The sequence below is a fragment of the Andrena cerasifolii genome, chromosome 11 (assembly GCF_050908995.1).
Source record: "Andrena cerasifolii isolate SP2316 chromosome 11, iyAndCera1_principal, whole genome shotgun sequence".
Taxonomy (NCBI): domain Eukaryota; kingdom Metazoa; phylum Arthropoda; class Insecta; order Hymenoptera; family Andrenidae; genus Andrena; species Andrena cerasifolii.
Window position 1 is genome coordinate 11833446 of NC_135128.1, and position 27245 is coordinate 11860690.

The 27245-nt window shown below is 47.4% G+C and overlaps 1 protein-coding gene across 4 annotated transcripts in view; it reads left to right on the forward strand.

Moving 5' to 3' along the window:
• The first annotated feature begins 1235 nt into the window (after window positions 1–1235).
• The window catches only part of LOC143374698 (zwei Ig domain protein zig-8), a 74138-nt gene continuing 48128 nt past the window's right edge, over window positions 1236–27245 (forward strand). The window contains exons 1-3 of one of the 4 annotated variants that reach the window (XM_076823040.1): window positions 1236–1399; window positions 4614–5509; window positions 26970–27148. In XM_076823040.1, coding sequence (XP_076679155.1) covers window positions 5377–5509; window positions 26970–27148 — 312 coding nt within the window. In that variant the 5' untranslated portion in view covers window positions 1236–1399; window positions 4614–5376. Of the gene's footprint in view, window positions 1400–4070; window positions 5510–26969; window positions 27149–27245 lie in introns of those variants that run through there. The other 3 variants (XM_076823039.1, XM_076823041.1, XM_076823042.1) reach the window with 3 other exon arrangements.

Sequence of the window (27245 nt, forward strand, 5' to 3'; positions counted from 1 at the left end):
TCCCACGGGTCGCTGGGGGTGGCACCATTTCTATTCATCTCGGAAACTAAAGGCGTGCCCGATCGGGAGTTCCGATAACCATGAATATTTTATCTGCATAATATCTCGCGTGCTCTGCACACCCCCTGCTGTCACACATACGCCGGTATACGTATACCTACACGTGTTCAACCGCTTCCTTCTTTCTTCCTTCCTTCTTCTACGGCCTCTTCTTGCTCGCCCAACCGTCCAACGCTAGCGGAGCCTGGCTGGTATCGCACTCGGCCTCCGTGAACTTAAGTGGACACGGCTGGCTGTCTGCGGCCACGATTGCGCTTCTGGAATGCAAACGCACGCCAAGTGCACTGGAACACAGATTCTGCGCGTTGTCACCGTCCCTGACATTCGAAACGAGTCGGTATCATCGTGTGATACGTATAGTAGAATGGTACAGGGGCGAAAATAGTCAGTTACTCTCGATCGCGCGAGAGGAAAAGATTGGCCAAACAAGAGTATCAATTATCAGGCGGAGTTTGTTGCGCAACAACGCTACGTGCACGTTGGATACGCATCCGCGATTTTCGCACGCGGATTGGGTATCCATCTTCCGTTTCACAGGCTTCGTTTCGGTTCCGTTGATCAGCGGACCGCGCGCACAATTCTTTTCAACTTAACGAAAAATAAAAAAATAAACTATTACTTGTTACAACAAGAAACTGGGAAGAGTAGACGCGTACCGATTGCTTCATCGATATTATTCGCCTCGGGACTGCTCCGTTCCGCCCCAATTTCCCGTCGCGGTCTAGGGGCTTCGTCAGCTTCCTCCAAAACCCGATCCCCGAAGATGGCAACGAAGAACTAGCAAGACGACGCGTGGGTCGTCGAGGAGCAGCAGGTCGCTTTCACAATCAACACCGACGCGCTTAATGCCCAATAAACGAGACCGGATGATCGGCGGATGGCTTCTTCGGCACGGCAGCAGTCTTGGCAGACACTCCCACAAACGCGATCCTGTGGGATACACGGTGTAAAAGCTCGGCTGGTTCGTCCCGGTTGCATGGATTCACGCATTGCTAGTTTGGCTCATGCCGTGCGTACGAGCACAGCTTTGTCACGGGCGCGGTAGACCGCTCGCGTGTTTACGTTCGTGCTTGTGTTCGTCCTTGTGTTCGTTTCTCGTCTCTCACCTAAGTTTATTGTTAGAGGGGGTGGGGGGGGGGGGCCCGGCTGGCTGCGGACATGCTACCAGGATTTAGTATGTCTTACACGCCCTTGCCGGTATCACGCGTGCCGGGACGCCTCTTTCGATCGTACTCCGATTGATTCTCTGGAATCGACCCAGTGGCACCGTGTGCGCGAAAGGGTGCTATCGCGTGGCATCGGTGATCGATAATTGTGCCGCCTCTCCGTTCCTCTGTGAGTTTAGTGACTTAATTTAGTGAATCTGTGTTCGCGCGCGTCGGGTGGAAAGATTTTAATAAATCGGCTTCCGCCGGTTACCATCCCCGTTTTTTTTTTTTTTTCTTTCTTTGACCGCGTATCGATGCTACGTTACGGTACCAGCAGTGGGAAGTTTTAAATAATTCCATTTCTCTGATCCGCCGCGCCGGTCACGGAAAAAAAGATCGTCCATCGGATATCGCATTAAAGGGACTTTCGTTCTGTAGGATGACGGGGTTGATTTTCACAGGACACCGAAGCGAGAAGCGGGACGCGAAATGAAAAACGTGAAATTAGGATTTCGAGGACGCCGAAGTGGCCGAACACGAAAAACCAATTGCAGAAGTGCACGAGAGAGCCGCGGGGGAGAGGGCTCGGTGCGGTACAGAGGAGCGACGAGCCGGGGTTCGGGGGTGGCCAGACAAGGGAGTCAGGGGAATACTACCGATGGCGGGGAGGGTGTTGCCGAGCGATGCAACAGTCGTTGTTTGAGCAAACACGTTTGCATCGAAATAAAAAATTGCGAGTCGCGGATAAGAGTGATATTTACACGCTCGGTCGAACGTTTTGCATACATCCCTCTTTTTTTTTTTTAAACGGTAACAACAAACGACCCGCAAAGTGCAACAACTTCGATGATATTCGCTTGCCTTTGCACGCCGCGTGTTTTCCACAAGTATCATTCCCGTAATTTGAATCTGAAATTCGTTGAATTAACGTGTTTGTTTCGGGAGCGCGGAAATTTCGATTCAGCCGCTTTTCCATCGTTTCCTCATCAATCCAATCGATTGTTCCAACGCTGCGAATGCAAATGCTGTGCGATACCATTCTGCTGAAACCAAAACGACGAACAGGCGAAAATCAAGGGAAACTCTTCTGATTTTTTGGGGTGCACGGTCACGAGTGTTTAACAAGGTTTTAACGCCGTCTCGCTCTCCTTCCGCTCGCTAATACATCCTTAAACGTGTCTCTGCCTTCATCCAGCTCTCGTTCCCACTCTCTTTCATCTCCAACACCCTAATTAACTTTGGTAATTATGTGTACGCCCGGACGGAAGGGCTTTACCCTCGCTCTCTCCATTCGAGGGCGAGGGTGTGCGAAGAATTAAAGGAGCCTCGAAGGAAAGGAGAGGGCCGATAAGGGAGGATGCAGGCAGACGGAACTTGCTATGAATAGTACGCGGGAGATGTTGAGAAATTTGACAGCTCGTGACGAGTGGTCGCTCGAATAGATGCCAGTTCGCGGAATAGAGGGCCCGCTTGTTTCTCGAGGGTCTTTTTCAACGCGCTTCCGTGGAGCGACGTTTATTCTAATACCAAAAGGCCGCGCGTGTGAAAGCAAACGCCCGCGCTCGCAAGCTTGTGGCAAGTGGCAAAGCATATTGTTAAGTGGCCCGTGTACTTTCGGTTTTAAGCGCGGCGTTAACCCGCGACGATAAACAAGTATGCGTGGAGCGATCTCCTGTCATCCCACTTTCTCTTGGTTTTTATAACGTGCCGATAACGCTGCCGTTAAAGTGGAAAGCGTGTGGCGGCCAGTAGCGAACGCGGAATATCGGTTTTTCGTGTCCGCTTGATAGTACCGATATTCTCGTCTGTGGGGGAATTACAAAACACGCGGGGTTCAATGCGGCGAGAGTATGTACCTATAATTCTAGATGAGAAATACGTTTCAGACGGTCGTAGAAATGCGCTTACACGGAGAGGTCGGGGATTCTCGAGAAGAAAATGCTGGAGGGATTAAAATTTAGCCACGCGAATTTACGCGGAAACATTAGTCTTCCCTTCGACTTATTTCCTCGGTCCCCGGTGAGAGCAGGAGAGGACAGCGTTGGCGGTGTATAAGCGTTTGAATTTTAATTCGGCGACTCTTGAAAATTTCGTTAGTCCCAGCGAGGTCGTAACTCGCGCGTCGTACACCTACGTGCACGCGAGAATACGCCCGGCCCGGACGACATCCACGACGCCGATGCTCGCGCTCCCAGGTCCCCCACACACATCGGTGAGATTTACGTGTTCCTCAGCTTTATGCCCTGCCTGTGCACCTGTGCAACGCGTAATTCCCACCCTTCTCCCGTCTTCGGACATCCCCAACTACCCCATCGTACGTTTCAAACGCAACCCTAAATTTCGAACGGGAAACTGGCACAATTTTTCTTCCCAAGCTGCGTTAAAGTTTCGTCTCGAGCGTTTTGTCGAATTCACCTCGAATTTGGTTTATGACTTTGGTTCCACGCGTTGACCACCGTGCTGCTATTACCTACTGTGCAAGGAAGTCCAGTCACGTCTGTTCGTTAAAAGCGTTTCGCGCAGATTGCGAACCGTGCACAACCCTTCTAGACAGTGTCCACCTTCGCCTACTCGTAGGTATATACCTCGTCGTGACCCGCGCGACGCGACTTAACAAGCCCATTAATTAATAATACCTCGGAGGGATAATTTGCGACTGGCTGGCTGGCTGGTTGACTCGCGTCAGCATTGTCATTGTTCCTGGCCGCGACCCTTCTCGCCGCGCAGCATGCCGGTTTCAAGGCACGTTTTAAAAATTGATCCCCCGATGTCCCGCGACACTGTCTAGCGCGTGTTCAAACTGTGACAGTGTAATTTTTCGGTTGAGGCCCTGAAATAAATATTAGGAGAGCGTAAACCGTGAGAAAACACTGCATCCAGATGGTAAATTGAATTTCGCTTGTACAGTTCAGCTCCTCGTTTCGACGTTCGGTGCTCGACGTTGATCAATTATTCAGTTTGAACTCGAGTACGCTTTTCGGTGGGCAGCTAAATGTCTCTGTTTGATAAATTTGAAAGGGCCGCTAGGTGGAGTGAACGTCAACTTCGCCAGGGTGCCGCTGCGAAATTTTTTCAACCCGACGAGCTTGGCGCGTGATCTTTCCTAACAAATTATTAGCGTAAAAACTCCCTGCCCCGTTCACTTTCGCAATATTATCGTTTAATTTGCGCGACAGACGTTTAGTTTCAATTAACTTCGCAATATTTGTCGTAAATTAAATTCAAACCTTTCTCTGTGCGCAAGCTCGCAGCGCCTCGGGGTTTATATTAAAACGTCCCGCTGCTGTATTTCACCCTCGCTGGAAAAGTACCCCGAAAAGTATCCTGAAAAGTAGAAATCCCCCCCATGATCCGCGAACGATTTGACTGCGACGAGCCCTCCAACGATTCGGCATTTTTCAGAAGCCTCGGCTAAAGGCTAAATCCTCGTACCACCGCTCGATCTCGTCGAGACATCGCGATGCACCGCGGTAACGACCAGCGTAACGGCAGCACGTTATTAAGAGATAAAAATGCAGTTAAAAATTATTACTCCGAGAATAGCTGCGCGTCGTCCTGCTAGGAGAAGTTCGCCGAAGGAAGCTGCAGGATTCTCGAGACTATATCCCGGAGCTTTCGCCTGCAAGCGCATCCTTAGGTAAATGAGGTCTTATCGCGTGCTACTTTCTCAGCCAGGCCCGTAGGAAAAACGTCGCGCGCTAACACACGTATCGGACCTCCTGGTCTTATCCGACTTCTCGCTTATCTCCTATCGTTTCTCTGGGTACAAACTGTGCCACTATGGTTACCGTAAATAAACCAGACCGAGCTACACAAGTGACACAAGTGAAAAGATTGGCCAACCGTGGCAACGACACTGCGTAAACCGTAAAGTGTTGGTCGAGTCAGTGTCCACGATGAACTAACAAGATCAGCGAGTCTGCCCAACTTCGGGAGTGGAATGTTAACGCTGGAAAGTTCCGTGGCATCGAGATCGTTACGAAATCCGGCGTCACACGCGAGCAGGCCGCGGCACGGAAGAAGGGAAGGAAGAAGGGAAGGAAGCAAGGAAGGAACAAGGAAGGAAGCTGCTCGAGGAGGGATTATTAAAGTTGCCGGGTTCTTCTCGATCTGGGTGTAACGTTCGCGTTTACGTGGCCGAAGAGAAAACTATGCGGCACGAGGCACGATGAAGGGGCCAAGAATCGGTGGCCTACCGTGCGAGAAAAAGCTGGGCTTGTGCCAGAAGCCGTGTCACAGTTGGACAGTGTTGCTGGTGTATTTGGGCATCTGCGCCTTGCTGCCTGCCACGATTTTCTCCGGTTGGTATTTCATCCTCACCTACCTTTCTCTCTCCCTCTGTCTCTCTCTCTTCTTTAGTCGACCACCGCAGGTCACCACGAAATTTGGATGGACCAGCAGAGGAGCCAGTGAATTTTTCCACCTTTCGCTCCAAAGCTTATTAGACGTAGCGTTAGCTCGATCAAACTCATTTAAAATGCTTCGAAACGCCCGTCCCGATCAATAATTTTTAATATTCCGTCATGTATAATGGTATCGGGAATTTAATACGTCTTTTCATTATCTTCATTGGGTTTATTAGAGCTTCGCTGTGCCAGTGACGCAAACCTTTCAACGTTTCCCCACAGTTTTCATACGGCGAATTAACCACGAAGCATTGAATATATACTTCGGGCTTTAATATCTCTTTATTTTTGTGCCAGTGACTGTATAAATAGTGCTCCTCGAAATATGCACCTGCCTACCAGAGAGATGCTGCGACTAAATCCAGTGAATCGTAATATCCGGTTCTTTTGTTAACGGCGAAAGAGAACGCAGCGACGACACGGCGATTCTTTGACGCGGAAACTGTGGAAAGTTCTCCGCATTTGTTCCTCGATATGAACTCCGACAATCCCACCTGAGAAATGAATCGCATAAATCATGATACGCTCATCAAGCTACCCGCGATCTCAATTTTGCCAAACTTTCCCCACAAATCTTCGCCGGTCGCCCAGGCGTCGTCGTCGTCGTCGTCGTCGTCTCCGTTTCCGTTTCTTCAACTCCTTTAGCTCTCCGTCATTCGTGATGCGTCAATTTTAGAACGACAAACATGTCTTTCTCGTGAAATAGAATCTGTTTCCGTGCGTAACGCCACAGCAAAGAAAGGGTAAATAGAATTCACAGGCTCCAGGATGTAAATTGCACTTTGTTTCTCTAAGTATGTATTTCAACAAATATGCTACTTCAAAGAGTACCAACATTCCATCGATCGAATCGAATCGAATCGAACGGAGGTCCAGCGGAACGTGTAATACTTTTCTGTCGGATTGCAATCATTCAAATTCCATTCGTTGTCGATTAACTGCCTTTCGCGTCCCAATTTATCGTTGGATAATTAAGGTAGAGAATTTTAATCAACATCATACCCGATCTGCTGAATTCGATAGAACACGGATACGTTAACGAGACACGGGCCGATCATTCGAAAGCTCGTCGGCGCGCGCTTTGACCAGTTTGTCGTCGAATCGAAGTTTGGACGGTGGTCGGATCTGTTTTCGCGTCACGGAACAATACAAGGGATTCTTCTTTTAAAAATAGACCCTGCGCGAAGGTATGCCCGCCAACATTTTCATCGACGAATCCGTAACGTGGTTCTCCAATACGTTTCGGCGAAGGAATAAGAACGAATAAAGCGTACAAGGGAATTTGAGCGCGACGCATGCCGGCTCTGGCAGAAATTGCAACTCGTATTAACAATTACTCCGTAATTCTCGTAATTCTCATAATTCTCTACGCCATCCTGGCCGAGGGTTCGTAAAGGAGAGTTAAATTCCTGTTACTGTATCCTATTACGCGGACGTCATTCTGTTTCCCGCCACTCTGTCCTGGATCCTCGACGTTCTAACCCTGTCGCTTTGTTATAATTTTGACAATTTAATCGAGCGACCGACCGTGAAATTACATTTTTGCTGAAATACGTCACGCTTTGTCCCTTGAGGTATTGTCTCTTTTAACAACAGACGCTGTTCGTTGATGAACACTCCGGGTTCGTAGGAACTCAATTGCAATTACAATAATCTCATCCGGCAGCAATCTAATTGCCGAGGGTTAAATTACTTCGATATTCTTGCCCCGTGTTCCCATTTACAGCATATTTTCCTGTGGAAAAAAAAAACTGGAGGACTATCTATGAGGAATATGCTTCAGAGGTGAATTTATCTTGGAAATAAGACCGCGTGTTTGTCTTCGTTTTCATGTTTTTTCGAGGAAACACTCGCTTTACGACACGCACGTGTTGCCATAAAAGTCGGCACACGCTTCCAAACGTGTTCGTACAGCTTCAGCAATTCGGAATGTGCCAGGCTGCATAAGTGCTTCCGTTAAATCTGTGTCAGGGAAAACATGGAGGACAATTTTTTTCGACGGCTGTTCGCGCCCCGTTCGCGTACATTCGTGAACGACCTAATTTGACTTCTTCTATGTATCGCGCGGCACAATTAAAAGATAAAATCGAATTAAAATCGTTCGCGTAGCGGGCCCCGTAATCACGGCCAGGGCGAGCTTGTACAGTTTTAATTAAATCGGAACTTGGTCTGACCAAAAGCTACCCTACCTCCCTTTTTTTCCATCTGGGCGCCCAAAATTTTCGACGCTTCTTCCTTTAATATTACAGCGCGCAAATAGTTGATTACCGTTAAAAAATCCCACTATCGCTGTCGACAGATTCACGGAAAAACGATATTTTCCAGCAAAGCATAGGTGCAACAACAATGATCAACGTAGGTATCTATCTGGAATGTTTCGCGATATCGTTTAACGTAGGCGGTGTTAATTGGTTTTGTGAGTCGAGTACCACGCTCGAGCTAGCTTGCGAACTAAACATCTGACTTTAGCTGCATAAACAGTTGCTTCTAAACCGGGTTTCACCGTTCTCAAACGAGGACGCCGACGTTGAGCTGGAGCAGTGTTCGAGGCTAACTTGCACAAATAATCGCACAACTAGGGGAAGTCTTTTGACATCGCAACATGCCAGTCACTCGTTCAGAAAGCTGGTTGCCCCAACAGGAACAAATACTGTCCTCGCTGCAGTCACAAGTTTTACTTAACCGAGTGAATTCGCGGAGAAAATGTAAATTGATAAATTTACAAGTTAAATAATGTCCGCGCGAAGTTCAGGGTGGCATCGTTTAAAATTCAGAAAAATCCGACGCTCTTTTGCCGCTCCTTCAACCGTGACACACCTAAAACTATTTATACGTAAATAATGTAACACGTTCACGAACTCTTATCCATGTCAGTTTAGGGAAATTAGTTCGGTGAGAACTTTTGCCTCGCTACCCGTTTAATTTTTCGTCGGTCGTCCGGAAAAACTTCTCTCTAAATTTAATGCGCTACGGCGGTAAATTCGAGCACAAGTAAAATACACGTGCAAGTACCTCGGGCATTAGTGACACCTTGGATATGCACTTTGCATAGGTACATAGAGTGATTAATCAATTCTTGCGTGTAAACTTGACTCCCAGGGAACTGGTCATTAAAGAATACCTTAATTCCCTTTCAAGTAAGAATGCAGAATCCGTGCATTAACAAGTGCTCGATTTTTGAAGACAATACCAATTTCCCAAGGCACTGAGAAAATCAAAAAGACCTACGCAAAAATGGTGCATAGCTGTGTATAGAGTTAGTGTGGGTGGAGAAGCAATTACCGTGGCTGCCTGTTGGCAACTCTCGGTTCGTCAACGTGTAACGCATGCACGCGTTCTTTGCGTTGCGAGCTTACAATCTACTTAAGCTCTCTTTTTCCCTGTACTTCTCCTTGTTTTTATTCGTTTATGGCTTTTAACATGGCATAGTTGGTCGTGGCGCAATTTAATGCTACAAATGAACGGCCACAGTTCGACGGAGCTGAATTGTAATGTTTATTCTTTGTCGCGGCACACGTGTTCATTTACAAAGCGAGCGTTAAAGGATAATTTCCAGCGTGCATAATTACAGACTAGCACATTAAATCGCGAGCATAATTTCATGGATCGTCACAAGGATTTACATCGGTTTGCACGGGGAATCGAGTTTCAGCGAGCGTCGATTTTATAAAATTGTAATTGCCTATAACGATATGCAAATTTCAATGGTGGCCCTCGGCCAATTTCTCGATCGAAAAATAACCGGCAACGATCGGATACATTCTGCGTGATTGTTTCGATTCGTTACTGACAGCTTGAAGCGTTTGTTCAATAATTGCCGTTGCTATTGCAACGCGGACAATAGGAAAATCTAATGAACCTTTGTGCAGCTAAAAACGACATGGCGCAGGTCGGTACGAAATGCTGAAATATTCAGACCCGTCGGATTAATTGAACATTTTTCTGAATGGAAGCATTCGTTCCAATCAACATGCCCCAAAGTATCACAGGATATGTAAAAGCTTTTGAAACATTCACACGCGTTCCTATAAATAGGAGTAGGAAGAAGTACATAGGTACGCGTAAAATATCGAAATATTCAGATGCATGGAACTAAGTAATTCGCGTTTCCATTCATCGAATCAACGTGGAAAATGACATCCAGAACGAACACTTTAAATATTTAGGCTAACAGGACTGAACGCGAAGGAAATAGTACTTAAATCGATACAGCGTCAAATGGATGAAATTGCTTCGCGATCCGTTGAGATTGAACTGGTTGGCACATTCTATTGACAAGCTGCGAAATAGCATGGAAAACGAAGGTGGCCAACCGAGCGGAAGATCCTTCTAATAAATCTCCAGCGTTTGTTTCTTCGTCTCGGTTAGGCGATACGGAAAGATACGCTTCACCCTACTCCCCTGAAGGACAATGCTCGAAGGGGTGTGTCAAACGGCGAGAACAAACCGCAGTGGAATGAGCTGGTCTTCCGGAAACTCATCTCGCAGCCAGACTCCTCGAGGAGGAGTCCTGGATACCAGGAAAAGGACGAGTAAGAGAGAGAAGAGGATGACCCAGGCGCCGGCAGTTACTTACGCTTAGGACAATTTACCTTAATTAATTAACCGGCGTTGCGACGGGGCGCTAATTTATGCTCATGAAATGATTCACTGCTCTTTCTCGTCTCTTTCTGCGTTCTCTCTCGGGTCCTCATCGGCCCTCTCATCCGTCCGCCGTGCGTCCCATCGCCGTCGACGAGAAGCGAAAATTCCCGCGACGATATCTCGGGGACAGACGGATGAGCCGCTCTAATTAGAAGTCGTCCAGAACGTTTCGGATTGCACTCGAGAATCCGGGTGACCGACCGTCCAGTCGACCAGCCGACTAGCCGACCAGCCGCGGCCCATTTCGCAATCTTCTCCGCGGGCAGCGCGGCGGGAGCGGTTAAACGACTCCACTCGATTGTCCCGGAATAAAATACGCGCCGAGGAGAGTAGCACTGTCGTCGGCGTTCTTTCAAGAAGAGCAGGGGTGTTTACTTGTTGCTCGTTTCGGCGCATGTTAATTTCTGGCACGTTTTCGCGCGTTGTACGGAGCTTCTGCATTGTTCTTAAAGCGGACGGATTCACCAGCAATTCCATGGCCCGTGTCTTCCAAATTAATTGCTATGCACTAGACAGCTACTTTATCCTAGAATTCCTTTGGAATCGATACGTCTGTCCGAAATAGAGACATCCTGCAAAGTATTACCCGCAAACGGATACGAGGAAAGACAGGAACTTTTGGAGACTTTCAGCAAACTTTCAAATTGGAAAAAATCCTCTTCACCCGAACGATCACATGGCTCAGCGATTTCGAGATATCGTTTCAACCCTGCCACGAAGCTGAATTCAAAGAAAATACTGCAGAAACGTAGTACTCGCCGTGTCTCTTGTCGCTCCTTTCATTTGCACGTTGAATTAAGTTGTACTAAACGAAGCACCTTCGTCCCGTTGTTATTTTATCTCGGTGCAATTTCCTGTCGGGCTGACTCCGTAAAGTGATCAAGAGCGTATTAAAATCACGTAATATCCTAATGGATCACATTCTGGTTCGACGTGGACCTCTTAACCGCTTACAATTGCCAAGTAAAAACCATAGGATTAGTCGAAGACGAGAATCTTTTGGGTGGTAGCATGTAGAAGCTTCTTCCCTGCTGAATTTCACCTTGGAGGCGATTGCATGGCCAGGATTTCTCGTTCAGGTAGTTAGAAACCGTTCGCCGGAGTTCCAAGTGCCAACTAAACTTGAGTGGAGTTCGCGTTCACCGGTCCGTTATGGTTTCACGGATTTACACGAGATCTGAACGCCGATTCCCGGCCAATACGGGACTTTTTCAAGAGAACGAACCGTCGCGTCGGTAGCCTTATTTTTTACCCTTGTCTAAGCGGGAGGACTTTCTTTCCAGCGAGCGCTCGACCCACCGAATTTTTCTCGCATTAACGACTCGCAAGATAAATGGCCCTTTTTCAGAACCTGCAGCTGGGCGTCGAAGAAACGGAGCACACCGGTGTACGTTTGTTAAATTCGAGTCATTATATAATACATAAATTGTTGTTTTACCCTAGCAAAAAGTGGATAGCAACCTTCCGGGGATAAAAAGCCGAGAACCAAAGAACGAAGCTTAGTGAAGGATATTTCGACTAATATGGCAGTAAAAATTCAAATTAACGAGCGTCTTGATGACAAGGTAATTAAAGCAACCCGGAAATTTTCAGCACGGTGCATGTAATTAATGGCCCCGGATGACAAAAGAGTTAAAAGGCTAATAGATGACGTTATTTCGCCACGATGAAGGGTATTCCTGATATCAGCGTGATGAGACAAACGCGGTGCGGTGCATATTCATTTTAGGGGAAATTACTTTTTTATAATTTTCCACGGGTTGTTTTTCGTTTCTGCACTCGTGTATATTAAGAACAGGGGGTTGTTTTGACACGATGCAGCTTTGCATTAATCGTTTTGTTTGTCACGTCCTACGATACGCGATATTTTGAATTGTATAAATATTTCCATAAAAACATGGAAGTATCGAGAATGGCATCGACAAAGGATTGTTCAAATTTTTCCCCAGCTGGTCGTTGACTATTTCCATATTTAATTTATCTGTGGGCGGTGAATAAAAATTGGCAAATTTAATTTCTATGCATGACACACGTACCTTCGCGCTTTTCCGCGACATAAATAAAAGACAATGTCATTACCGTCACCGTTGAAAAATATTCTTTGCGCAGCGGGAAAACATTTTATCCTGGACCAACCGCGGGCGCAGCGCGGCTCCGCTTTGCTTCCATTTCCGTTCAATCAATTCTTTCTACACGTGTCCCCGCTGCGGATTACGTACCATAAAATGAAACACGTATGCCTATCGGTCTCACTATCGAGTTTCACGATCGTTCGCCCAATTAAAATGAATTTTCGCGGTCGTAATAACGATCCACGTATGTTCCGTGCCATTGCAAAAATGCGTGTTAGAAGATTGGAAAAATTCGTTCCTGCTGATAACGCGCAAAAGCCCCTATCGCAGCATTAATTTCCTCGTACAATCATCCACGCTTCATTTCATCCCTTTAATTCTTTTTGCTTTAATAATAGGTACTCGACCACACTCGCAATTAATACCAACCCGCTAATCCCCCGTAGCATCCCCTTCATCTTGGGATACGTTCGCTACATCCTCAAACAGCGCACCAGTACCATGACAATCACCTGACAAACAGGGTCGACGAAATTATAGCATGATATTCGACACATCCGGTAATCCAGCCGTATCCCGCAACATCCGGGCAAATCGAATTCGGGCCACGAGTGTTAGATGTGTGGACATTGATCTACCTTGTCGCTGTATCTATAGGTACAGACATATGTAGAATATCGAAATTGTTGAAAAGACGATACGTCGACGCGTTGCACAGTGGTCTGTATCGATGGTCCAGCGGGACAAAAGTCCAAAATCATGACCATCCAAAATGAATGAATCTTCGTCATACCACAAGCTACTGCGTCAGAGATGTTGGAATGACATGGTAGGTTTGCAACTTTATGCGTATTTCATAAAAGTAGATTTCATCAGTATCAGCTATATATAAGAAGTACTCAATTGTATCGCGATTTAAATTGCCAGTATTTTGAATAATGGATTGCAGGAGTACAAGTAAGTAGTAAATCAAGCTTCAGCCATGAGTATTTTAATTTCCAACGAACAAAATTAAAATATAATCATATAAATGATGGAATTTTTTCAATGGCTTTCGTTGGAAAAGCTCTAGATACCCAGGAACCTCATGGAACCTGAAAATGTTTGTGCTGTTTTGTTCTATTTGCTTTATAGAGTAATATAGAGTACATATTCACAAGTTATAGCTGCAAATATTTGCAAATCTACACAATTTTTATACATAATTAAAATAATTTTATCTTCAAAAATGGTGATGTTAGGAGTTAAAAATGTGTAATTCATTCTAAATAACGTGGTTGTAAACAATTTTTCTTTACAAAACACAGTTTATATTCGCTTTCTACAGTTTAAGAAACCCCAGAATACGAATTTTGGTTTCAAAAAACCCTTGGAGGCTGACTTTTAACTTTTAAGGGTTGTAAAACAATGCGAATGGTGTTTTTCAAACAAATAATAAACTTTTCCACCTAACTGATCATGTATGTACGACCTGCGCCTTTTCTTCCGCTAGATTGTTATTGGACAGACCACTGTGCGTTGGCGTGGAATTAAGTTCTTTCGGCTTGAATTCAATTTCTATGTTGATTTTCCTCGGCATCTCATCCGCTGAACCGATGCAAATTATTTCGGCACGTATTCAGGGAACGAAAAGCGGACGAAAAAGTGAAATCGATTAGATAAAATGGTAGATTGGCGGGTTGGCGCGAGGGGTTTGGGGGTTTGTAAACGTCACGGTCCACGCCAGGGGCTGTGGACTGTTAATTCGACTCTGACGCCGTGATTTAGAGGTGTCTCGCGTTTACACACAATGCGTGTGTTGTGTGCACGCGTGGGCGGACGTGTTCCACCGTATAGAGTATAGAATGTAGAGGCATGCGTGGCTGGGCCTTATGTATGTATGTACGTATTCTGGGATGCTGCGAACGAACGAATGTTTTCCTGTTTATGTTCCCCGAGACGATTCTCGACGAGCCCCTGCCGTCATCGAGGCCTTCGTTTTTACCGATTCACCAATTGCTTCTAAAGACAGAACCGAGATCCGAATGGACTCCATGTTGCGTCTTCCTCGGCGATCGATTTATCTGGGACGTTGATTCATCACGCGCGCCTTTCCACGCGGTGCGGTGCTTTCTTCAGCTATCCTGGGGTCGCGTGCGTGCTTTACGTTTCACTCGTGCTTTCAGCGAGGGAGGCAATCTTAGCGACGCTATCTTTAGGACAATCCTCTAAAATTAGTCCCAATACGATTTTACTGAAATACATCTGGCGAAAATGGGAGCGTGATTCCGACTTCCGACAGAGGCGCGCGCAATTTTTTTTCCTCTCCATTGCAGTTTGCTTCATTTTTCATTTTGCTTCTCCCTACTGGTGACCCGTCCTTATTGCGTCTCCCCGCGCCCTTGTTCTTTCTTCTGCGTGTTTCTTGCCCCGACTAGCAGATTCCTCGACTTTCTTATCGCTTTGAACCCCCGGCAATCGTCTTGCCACGCATCCCGTGGCTTCGTCCTATTCTTTCCCCTTCTACGCTCGGACTCTAGTTTTGTTCCTCCAGAATTTTTCGCCTCGATACGCTGGTGCTGACGGGCCAATGGGTTTCCGGAAAGCATTTGCTACGGTTTCTTCGTTCATCTTGCGACTGCTACAGGATGCAGCGAGTCGGACGTGCGCGTTAACCCCCCGGCCTTTTTGTTCTAGTTTTATGCATTCGCCACGCTAGACTATCGCGGTGTAAAATTTATAAAAGTGAAAAATGCCTGGTCAAGAGACATTTTTGGTTTCTGTAGCACGTTTTATTCGATACGTCGCTTTTACGGATCCCAGGCACACGTCTCTTTGCTACTTGCAATCTTTCTACGCTCAGTCGATTCGAATCTAATGCGCCTCGATCGAGGCAGCTTCTTCCCGCCATCGCACGGCTCCTTCAGGATCTATCTCCCGACTCGCTTAAATCGAAGCTCCGCGTCATTGAGCTGCTCCCAGTCTTTTTTATATTCGACTTGAAACAATTCGAGTACATGTCCCTGTAGAAATTTATCTCTCCTCGGTACACTTCTGCATTCAGTACACTTCTGCATTCAGTACACTTCTGCATTCTGAGATCCTACTGAATGGCCAAGAAGATATTCGTTACACACTGAATAATTTCTCAGGAGAAAACTATGATATATTTTTTCTGCTCCTCAGCTTTCCCTAGTTTTCCCACTTTCAGACGTAATGCATTAGATGCAGACGGCACTGTGATCAAATTACTCGAACAACAGGCATCCTAATGGAATAATAGCTGCAGTAATTACATTGCGCAACTAATTGGAGGAATGAACATCGCGCTTTGGCCAGGTCTGGCATTATCCTTGCGCGAAAGCAGCTTTCCTTTTGGCGCTCGCGCGCCGACTGCCAGAAATAAATTATTTGGAACGCGTCCTCCCGTACGGCTTTCACGAGCAAGTTACACTTGGCGCCGTGCGTGTGGCTTTTTTTTACGTTTTGCGACTTCCGCTTTCTGGACTTCAGAAACTAATCTCACAAAGGCTCACAAATAAAGTACACGCACGCTCTCTTTTTCTGCCTGCCTGTGTCATCGCCACGCGACTAATTTTACATATCGGTCATCCCTGTTAAACCACCTAGTCCGCGTTGCTTGTAAAACAAACTCCATCGCTCGGTCAATATTTTCCGCCATACACAATACGACCGATCCAATTGGTATTTCGTTCCACTTCGGGGTTTTTTTTTTTCGTTTTAAGCGCCGTTAGATGATACTTGCTGCACCATGGAATTCGAGAGGTGGTATTTTTAGCTTGAGCGAGTGGCAAAATTGAAAATTGATAGGTGGAGGCTGGAAAGTTATCCTATCAGGTTATGAAAGTCTACTCCCTTGAGATTGTTGCAATAGTGTTTGCGCGTTGATCGCGTTTCGTGGCCGTGAAATCTATATTAGACACTGAGGGGTCAATTGTCGTTAATGGCTCCCTGCATCGCGAACAAGTAATCCTACGAAGGAAAGAGAAACAAGGGTACTCCCTGCGTAGCCTCTGCTACTTTATCTTCAATTTACTCTCTATTACGTGCATCCATCTTAATCTAAGTTTAATCGAAACCGATAATCGCGTCGCTTGACAAAGGGAATCGAGAAGATCACGCGCAAACACAAACTTAATCGAGGAACACCCTGATTGATTCGAGCTTACCCGACAGCCTATAGAGTAATTGGATAATTTCCAATAAAAAAACACCGTTGAGCTTTCTTTTTTCCTGGATCATTGGCACACGGCTGAATGATTGCCCTTCAAAGAATCGATCCGTGAGTGATTGTGCTCTCGCGTGGAGGTTCGAACGTATTTTCCTTCGATCCTTTTATTATCAGTGGGAATCAATGATGCACCGAGTGCACGGATTCGTTTCCCGTGGCTGGCTAATTAAAAGCTGCGTCGGTCAGGTAGCGCGAGGTGATGCGATGATGCAGCTCTGCTCAGCTCGGCTCAACTCAGCCGATCCGGATGTCTCAGTCGGTAGTTCGTAATTAATTTTATTGAAATCGAGGGAGGAGGTCGGAACAATATAAAAGTTGGATCGCAGAAATCAATCGGGGGAAGGCAGTAGGGGAGCACGGAACAAAATATCGGTCGAAACGCGAGCAGAGACGAGATTGAACTTTCGACCCGGTCTCCCTGCCGCCGCCGCTTCAGCTCAACCCGACAGCCTCGCACTTGGTGCAAATTGCGAACTTTGATGCTCTCCTCTTCTGCTCAGCTTTTTCAATAAACCGTGGAAACGCGAGAGGAGAGAAAATTGCCCATTCTACGCGCACGGGGTAGCATGGAGGGGCGGAGGACAGAGGGGGGGGGGAGGAGGAGGAAAAAAAACGATTCGTGGAGCGTGATAGTTTCTTCGAGCGTTATCCGGCATTGGTGGCGTGACTGGGACGCATCGTTCTGTTGCAATTTCCATCGTCAAATTGCCAACCATTCTTCCGCCGCGACTGGTGCGGTCGCGAAACGCGGCCTGTTTCATAAATTCCTCCTTCGAGTCCATTTCCATCGATCACTCGGCGAAACGTTGCCCTTCCGCGATTTATTTGTGTTTCCGCGTGGCAACGGCTGCCCAATTTCTGCACGTTCCAGAAATATTACGTCCTCCAAGTAGGTCGGCCAATTACGGCCAACTTAACCAATCAGCCGCACTGCTTCACGGCGTCGAAACTGATTCGCATTTGCGCCGGCAGGGGTGAAAGTAGATTTGCTCGGACCATTTTCGGCTGTCTACGACTACTTCGTCAAGCCTTCTGCGTTGCGCGTTTAAATTTGAATGCGAGCAGCGGACACGCGATAAGAGTTTCGCGAAAGGCACATCGCTCCTCGGATTGATCGTCGCGCATCAATTTCCCAGGCGCGAAAAAATTCCCCGGCACCGGACGGACAGCTTCCGTTTTCGACGTTGAGATATCGTGTTCAGTCATTCTGACGGACAGGAGCAGGCCGGTGAGCGGATCGTTAGGCAAATAAAAAAAAAAGATCGAACCCGGTCGAGTGATTTCTTCCCTTTACAAGTGCGGCCACCGCAACCGCCCTCCACCCACGAAGCCCAGAAAGCTTTCTCGCCTTCCTCGCATTTTTCATGTTCCTCACCACCCCTGACCTCTTTTTCTCGCCATGTTCTCGCCCTCCTTTCTGCCCTTTATCCGCCTTCTTTCCTCCTCGCACCCTTCTTGCGCCTGCATGCTGCTGCTTTGGCTTTTTACCCAACCGAGACAAACGTTATCATAATTTTCCGAGGAGCATGCGTGGTCTCGGATACACACGCTTCTACACAGGCCGAGTCGTTTAATTTTATTGTATGAAATACCGCGGTTGTTCCGAGTGCAGCGGGGGAGGAGGAAGAGGGATTTACTTTTTTCCCCCCGCCAACTGAATCACCAACAGGCGCTCCGATAGTTTTACTCTGAAATATCTTTCGCTGCGCTTTCGAGATTATGGACAAACTTTTTATTCTAATGCTTCCAGTTGCTATAGTTCTCGCACGCGAGTAATTGCGTACGTTCTCAGTGATTATAGAATCTCTATCGCGACATTTAAAACGGGCGAAGGAATTAATGTAACGCGGCTGTCGCCGTAAACAGAGAAAATTCTTACAAATTAGAAAGATGTAGCGAGCTTTTATTGTGAAATTTATCGGTCTAAATTGGCAATGTTTCAGCGATGGGGTCTTATTATTTCCAAGTACTTGCAGCTATCTACTTACACACTGATGCGGCGTACGTAGTTTTGTGGTCCACGAAGAAGAATGCACTTTTTCTTTTTCGTTTCGCTGCTTGTACTTTCTACCCTCCTCCTTCTTGCCGTTATCATTCCTGTAAAGTTGAATGGGTCGGGTTTAGTTCAGTTTTATTAGCGACATGCCGCTTCCCTTTGACTCCAGCCTTCGTCTTCCAGGCAGTACCTATGTCAATTTCCCTCTGTCTCTCTGTATGGACCTTTTTACCCTTCAATTTTTTTCTCGCTTTATTGCACAGAGGGTTAATTAATTGAAACGTCATGGAAAATTTCCACTTGGAAACCTCAGTTAACAGAGAATTGTCCGTTCGATGCAAACGAACAGTAATTTTCGAGAGGCGGGGCCAAAATTACTCGTTAAAGTTCCCAACTGCGAGCTAATTTGTGCAGGAATATTACCAGCGAAGCATTTTCTGAAATTCGTAGGAATGTAATGTTTCTGAATTGGAGTGCACTCGTGGGAGAATAAGGATGGAAAAAGGGCATGTACGCGAAGTTATAAGCGGCAAGAGGAGAGAAAGGGCGGCGTCTGTCTACCAATTACGATCTCCCCCACGAGCAACGTCATAATGTTGCGTGACTGGCAAATTTCACTTCGCAGGAGTGCGCAGCCCTTCGTTTCTGCGCGAGTTACGCGACGTTTATAATCCGTAACACGAGTTCATGCAATGGGATGTACCACGTGATGCGTGCGCTACAAGCACGCGTGCGGGCACACGTGTCGAGCACGTGGTGTTCTTCAGTCAGAGCGTGACGAGCTTTCCCTGTTTACACCGTGTTTCCTCTGACAGCCCCGTCGCGGGAAATTTCACTTTCCCTTTACTGTTACCGAGTTGATCCTCGATTACTAATTCCTCGTCAGGGCTTCGTACGAGCGCGCTTCCGTCGCGAACCACGGACATGATACACGGCATTCCTGCGTAATGCAGCGTAACATTGAAAACGGCTGCGTCGACCAAACGTTATACAAGTACGCTATCACAGATTCATAGAAGCATATGATGCATTAAACTGCTAACTTTTGGTCTAATAGTATCTGTTACGTGTACTAAAGCAACGTCAACTTTTATCGCGAAGCACACCACAAAAGTTTCGAGAAACTAGGATTGTTGATTCGCTCAGAGGATAGCAGGAAGTGTCCTCTTGATAACCCATTTTGTTTGAAGTCGATATCTTAGGTGGTTCCTGAGATATAACCCTTTGAAGTACAGCATGTAAGGCGCGTGGGGTGGCAACGCGACGGTGGCGGCCGAATTGGCCCAGTGACCTACTTTCGACCAGGAACTGCATATTAGTAAACAATAACAAATAACACTGCACCCGACAACTGTCACTGACCGGTTCATGCGTGGGAACTAGGTCAGTGTTGCAGTGGGTGTGAGAGGTCCGATTACGCAACCGCGACAGAGAGAGAGAAAGAGAAATATTAAAAAAGTACTTACACTCCTCTTTATACGACGATATCTCGGGAACGGATGGTCGTAATAATGTGAAACAAAAGCCATTTAAAAGGGGAGGCTTCACCCCTTCTAATAATGCTAGAATTATGGAACTACAACGGGTAGTTTCAGAGTAATGACCGTACAAAATTGTAATATTTTTAATACGCTTTACTTGTGCATTTATGGAAAAGTTATGATAGAAGTTGGAATTATTAGGGTAATATTCTTCTGTGATGATCCTATTAACTACTTTTAATGTTATGGTAAGATATAGTATCATAATATTGCATTTATTTTGAGAGTGGGCGAGGCTACTTTAGCAGGGATGCCTCGGTTTCGATTAAGATTTTTAATTGCGACTTTACTGAACTTTTGAAGGTAAGAAAGGTTTTTATTTATCGCTAGGAGGTTGTAATTGTGTAAGAAATGTAAGATGCAAACCACGAAGAACCTTTTCAACTGCACGAACTTTGAATGTTTGAAGTAGCAAGTGACCGTTTCGTGTCTTAATGAATCTTTTCGCCCCCTTTACATAGGTACTACCGATGGTAAGGAAAAGCACGGAACAATTAATTTAGGAAACTAAAGTTTATTGATAATATGGGTACACGGAAACAGAGGGACTAAGTAGCTAATAAATTTGATTGGACTTTGGTGAGCGAATTCTCATCAACTCGAATTATAAGCGTGACTGACAACACGTGCGAGGATTCTGCGAGTTTCTCGGTCTCAGCATCCAGGACCACTTCCGATTCGAGTGGTTAGAGTATAATTTTTCTCGGGCACGCTCGAACGACCGGGAAACTTGGTGGAAATCGTTTACGATCTTAAGCCGGCGTAGTTAGAGACGTAGTTCCCGACGAGATGGTGGAAGTTCCGCGCGTCTTTCCCTTTGTTTCGCGCGTGTGCGAAGCAACGGTGTTCGACTGCTCGGCGACGCCGACGACGACGCCGGCGCTTTTGCTTTTACTCGTTCGATCGTCCCGCTGTCCGTTCAGGATATTAAGCACACTTCCGCCTTTAAGCGTCGTTACACCGTTTGCATCGAAACGCTACCTGACAGCGGCCGCGTCGCAGAGTGCATCCATTACCCCGGTGCACTGTTTCCAGCGTCTAACTGCACGTATCTATGCTACACAGACACACGGGGAAAGTGTTGGATACCCCAGGGACACACGGACGGACGCGTGCAGCTCTGAATGCATCATATGCAAATACACCGAGGCTAGATCGTAGGTTCGTGGTTTACGTAAGCGTGCACCTCGATAGAAACTTGGATGCTGTGGAGGTATCTTGACGACTGCGTTGGGTCGCGCACTTGGGTCCCGAGACGTCGTATAAGCGCCCTCCAATAACAAGGGTTGTGCTTGTCCTTCTTGGTGGCTTTGCGAAGAAAGCGTCATTTCCGCTTAGCTACCCAGCAGACCGACTGTTTGCCGATCGGAATTGGCGCATCTATTGTTATCAGCAACTGTTATTACATCGCGGGACGTGTATCATCTCGGAATTACTAGACGCTGTAACAGCTTATATGTATTGGCTTCTACAGTTATGTCGATAACGGTGGCCTAGTTCGGCGAACAATGGTGCAACCGCACTTACGGTTCTCCTATGATAATTAAAATTGTATTAAATATAATTGGCAAGGGAAGCGGTAACTCACTTCCACGGGCGCCCTTCCTCTCGCGAATTCCAACCCATAACCACGGTAGTCAGGCATTTTTCTATCCTGAGTTGGCAGAATTCTGTCTATCGATCTTCCGACGCCTTACCTGTTAACAGAAATGTCCCTTGTTCGTTACAACGGTGGAAGAAAGTTTTGTTTCTGGCACGTTTCAGCATTTCATTACCTGTTACGTTTGAACCATGGGAGGGCGCATGAAATTTTCGAAGCAATTGAAACTGATGGATGTTTTTTCGCTGGTTAAGCGTTCGCAAAGGGTGAAAAATACTCTCGAGCTCTCGGTACACAGCATTGGTCCCAGGAAGTGTCTACGGTTAGAGCTGGGCATATTCTTCATTGGAAAAACAGGACACGTAGCGCAGAAACAAAATGCTTGCGAACACAACTTTACACCGGCCGTTCTCGTTGCCTGGACCTGCAGGATCGACCTAAAAACACTACCCTCCAACGTTATCGACACTCTGTACATGTGCAAAGAGCTAATTTCGTGATCAGAATTATTTCTCGCGCGCCAACAAGGACACAAGTGCCGGCATGAATGCAGGATCGCTTAAAGTTTGCACGTTGAGACGCGTAGCTATCAAGTGGAGGATTCCACTTTGCGACTCTACCACAGAAATAAAGGGGATTCGTTTTGACTAAAAAGAAACTCCATATTTCACTCGCATCACATTGCCAGTGAAGAATGAATACCTATGCACTTAAAACGTGCTTGCGGCGAAGCAGAGACCACAACGATACCTACTCTCCTCAAGCCCTTTCCAACGCCATCCAACACCTGCTGGTGTTCGTGGTTGCAGTCTCGTGATCCGTGCCACAGGCAGCCTCCTGGCTTCTCACGTCATAAATCTCTATTGGAAAAAGTAGTGGTAGGATGGACAGGATATATCGGGCAGGCGAAACGTCGAAGGCTCAGGGAGTCGTGGCTATAAAACTACAAAGCAAACCGGCCGTTAATCTTACGTCTGCCACGAATCGTGCGGCGGTCTGTCGCTCTTAAGCTACACCACCCCTTGCGCCCACGCTACGCCTCTTGGCCGTTCCGCAGCTCGAAACAATGAGGACGAAACTTTATGGCCGCGCTGGCCCACCAACGGAATCATATATTTTCGCCGCAAAGTTCGTAAAGTGCGGTAACTCGCCAGTCGGCACATCGCTGGCCTGGTTGCATGGCCGTGTACAGTGTACACGCGACAGCAACATGTTACCGTGTCACTAGTTACCCTTTCGAACCTCCGTACATGTCACACCAATGCTAATTATCGCACCGTCTTAAGGACACTGTAACTACCCAAGTGGAGGCTCGTTCTACCCCCTCCCGTTTCTATTCCTTACGGATTCAGACGTCGTTTGTCATCCATTTTCGCAGGGGATGCGCGTTCTAGGGATGGTTGGCTGGAGAAGGGGGAAAAGGAGGGTCTGAGGCGCGGTGCGGCGCAAAGGGAGAAACCGGGGATAATGCTTTGAGGAAATAAAAGTGTCGTTTCGAGGGAAAAAACCGCTCGTAATAGGGGGAGAGATTTGGTGGAGGTGTGCGGTGTAGGAGTGCCTACGAAAGATAGCGTAACGCCACGAGATTTAGCACGTAGTAATTCGCCTTAATGCCGACGTACGTACGCGTCGTCGACGCTCCATTCGAAAGCGATATTTGTATTCCAGGACGTAGCGCGGCCTGCTTATCGAAAGCTGCAAGAGGAAATTCACCGAGCGTCTCCCTTTTATCGGATCCCTTACATTGCAAGCGGAACGAAACGAGTGGTTTTTGTAAAGGCAAGTTTTATCGGTTACTGCGTCCACGTTAAACTGTCATTGGTTCCTTTTATTCGGGCGCGATCTAATATACGACGGCGCGGCGCCGAACGACGTATGCACCCACTGGAACCTGAACGAGGGGAAATAAGCAGCCAGTTTGCTGCGAAAATAAGTAGGCAAATGGGAGGAAGAGAGATGGCGTAGCATGCGTTTAATCCTGTCACTGCTAATGGATTAATCGGTAAGGCTACCCTAACGATCGTGAGCCTTGGGCGAGAAAACGCTCAACGCCCGAACAGGGGATAGGTATACGGGATATAGGTACCTACCTACTTCATTCGTGGTCTACAGAATGACGATGGAAATTCTGTGCCGGTGAACGCTGAAGATGCCACCGCGACATATTCACGAGTTTTGCCCCGTTCCTGCGTTCTGCCGCGAACAGTACCTACGTCCATTCGGTTTTAATTATTCGCGTAATAACCTCCAGCCTTATTCCCCCCATAATTCGTCTAGCCGCACCCTTAGTGCCAATGAAAACGAAATTCAGCGTGCATTCGGAGCGGGCGCGCCCGCCTCGCGGCGCTATTCTCCCCCGAAAGGGAGAAAGCTCAGGGAAAATGGGGAGAAAAAGATGCTCCCTCGATGCCACCCATAAAATGTCCAAAGAAAAATAGCCCGCGGGGCTCGCGAGCTACGAGGAGAGAGAAAGAAAATATTCTCGGTTTACGGGCCTCCGCGTGCGGTTTATAATATTATAAAGCAGGGCTGCGGGGCTGGGGGGGGAGCCCGCGGGTGGAAAAAGCAACGCGAGCGAATGAGTCGTCTGCAGGGTTTATCCCCGCGAGCACTGCATGAAAAAGTAGAAGCGGGCGGTGCTGGGTCAGACAGAGAAGGACCGGACGCGCTTTGCTACGAATAAAGCGGTCCGTACGCGTGCGTCTGACAAAGATTTTTTTCAAACGTGCTGACCAAGACGAAAGGGGTGAAAATGATGAGCAGGCTCGCGTGGACACTTAATCAGATTTGAATTTCAGTCTCTCCACTGGAGCAGCATTCCTGATTCAGTGCTTCAAGTGTTCGCGAAGACTGCCCCTTTAAAGTGTCCCTTTGCAGACCACACCGAACAAATTGAATTTCTACAATCCACCACGATACTCCTTTAAACCTGTAAAAGTTACATCCGATCCAAGTCGCGCGGATGGGGCGTTCGTTAAAAAAATTTGCAACTTGCCCGGTACTCTTTATGAAAACTTTGCCGTTCCCTCTCGTGTCGAGTCTGTCAACGATGCTGCTGCTACGTAAACTTGTTACTCTTCAATTCCGACCCCATTTCCCGGGCAACGGGAACGGAATAAAGAGATAGCTCGGTGGGACGACAGCGGCGACTGGGTGGACGAGCGGTCGAGCGGGCGAGTGAGCGCGCTGCCGCAGGACGATTTTCGAGCTGTGTACAATACGGATGCGTATTCGTGGGCTCTGCTTTTTGTCAATTAATCTGGAGTTATCAGTGGGTTGGCGGGTGGGGCTGGGAGTTCGGGGCCGACGCGGAATCCTGCCGAGGGGAAGTTGGTCATTTGTATGACGCCAGCGTGCTGGTGTGTATAGGGGCGTTATCTGGCTGCTCTGAGCTCACCCCCGCGGGGTTGGAACGGCCTGTGACACGTTAACACGAGAGGGTGAGCGGCGCCACGCCACGCCGCGGCGCTCTGCAACGATGGAAAGGGAATATCGGTGTGTTTGGGTAGGACGTTGTTTATACGAAACGGTCAGCGCGGTGGAGTTACGATGTCAGCGGCTCGTTTTAGTTGGCTTCGTTTGATAATTCGATAGCACTTTTGCACCTCGTGCTACACTCCCTTTCTTCCCGGCTCCAGCTGCATACTCGGCTCCGGTTCAATTAAATTTACCCGACAGTGTTTTCGACTGCGGGAAAAAATGCTCGCGATTCGCTTGCCAGAAAAGCTCGAGAGAGAAAGAGAGAGAGAGAGAGAGAATGCTCGCAGGAATGCAATTAGCGATCTCTTTTTCTATTTTCTCGACAATTTTGAAAGCTCGCGGTTCACCCGTTGCGAGTCACGTTGATCGTGCTACGACGCGCTGCAGGGAAAGGTCCAATTTTGTCAGTTGAAATTCTCTTTCATTCCGGAAAAATAATAATCGATCGCAGGCTGTCCGTTCTCGGCTGACGCTTCCAGAGATCTGCCGCTGCGAAGTTTCAGGGGCATGGAAACGAAGAGCGTATCTTTAGCGGGGTCTGTGGGTCATGGTGTATTAGTAAAGTCGCTGGCCAGCCGAGGTCTCGCTACCTTTCGCTAACTTTCCTTTCGGATCAATCCCTGTCAACCACCAATGAGTTTCGCCGCTCGTCTGATGATGATTGATGATGATGGAGAGACTGTTCGAAGGTATACTAACGAGGCAACGCTCTGGATAGACCGACGGCTATTCGGCGGGTCGAGTCTATCCGGGAAACTCCAGGAGATTACGTTACATGTGTCCAGATATCCAGCGGATGGGCAGGATGTCGAGGGAAAAAAACGAGCAACGACAGCCGCGGAGGGAATTTAAAAGAGGAAAGTTCGACCTCGTTCCGAGATCAATGAAGATTAATCTGCGAATAGCGAAACGTTTAACGGGCAAACACGTTCGGCGCGACTTACCTACTGTTCGCGTTCGATCGAATACCAGAAGAATAGCAGCGACGCCAGTGAAAAATTTCCAAGCCCTGCTCTTTCGCCAACAGAATTCCCTCGTTCGCGCCGATTCAATGAAATTACGAGATTAACAGAAGCAACGAAGCTCCAGCGAAAAATACTGCTTAGCTCGGGTAACAACGAGAGTGTATAGTTCGTCGAGGGATTCCCACCCATTTGGGTGGAGGGTCGGTGGGGTCGGTGGTACACGGGCGTTGCATAATCAAGTATCAGCTTAAGAAATGAGCCGAGTTTGCTGAACCGGTAGTAGTTTACTACTTGCCAGTGTAATGCATTCGGATTCTGGTGTCTGGCTGCGGATGAGGCGGTCCCGGCCAGAAGGTACCGAGTTCCATTCCCCTGGGAGAAGATGCCGAGTGTCGGCATCCTGTCCAGAATTTGCGTACAAGTTTTGCCAAAGATGGAACGTGTGTGGTTCTTGACGACGTGCTTTCGCGCAATTGAGTTAGAAACTAAGGAATTACGAGTTCCCTCGGAAGCATTCCTCTACTCGTTGCCGCGACGAGATGGAACTTTTGAAAAATTATTTTGTCCTCTGGTCGCCGATACTAATTTCTAAAATTTCCTGCGAGCTAAGTTATGCCAGCAGTTTAACGCGTTCAGCATCCAATTCACTTGCTTCTTACACGAATATTTCCCTCGTACTTGGAAGCAGCAAAAATCACGCTCGCAGATGTCATCGCGTTAAGCTGCTAGCGGCTCTCGACTCTTGCAATTTCCGTGTGGAAACTATTAGAGAAACGCGGTACTTCCGGTGAAATAGAATTCTGTGAGGTTGTTGTTTTGTTTGCAGCGCCGGTGCATGTTCGTGAAATATCGAAGGAAAGCTCGCATCGCCGTCCAAACGACGCCAATAATGACGCAGCCGAAGGAGATTTGCCCGTTTTTGAGCCGACAGCGGCGAACGTCAGTGCATTCGTGGGGCAAACCGTGTACCTGCCATGCCGCGTGCGAAATTTGGGAGATAAAGTGGTAAGCCGCAACAATTTGTTTCCAAAAAATTGCCCTCGAAACGGTACTTGGGAAAAACGACCACCCTCGTTTCCACGTGACGTTGGAGCAGCGCGGG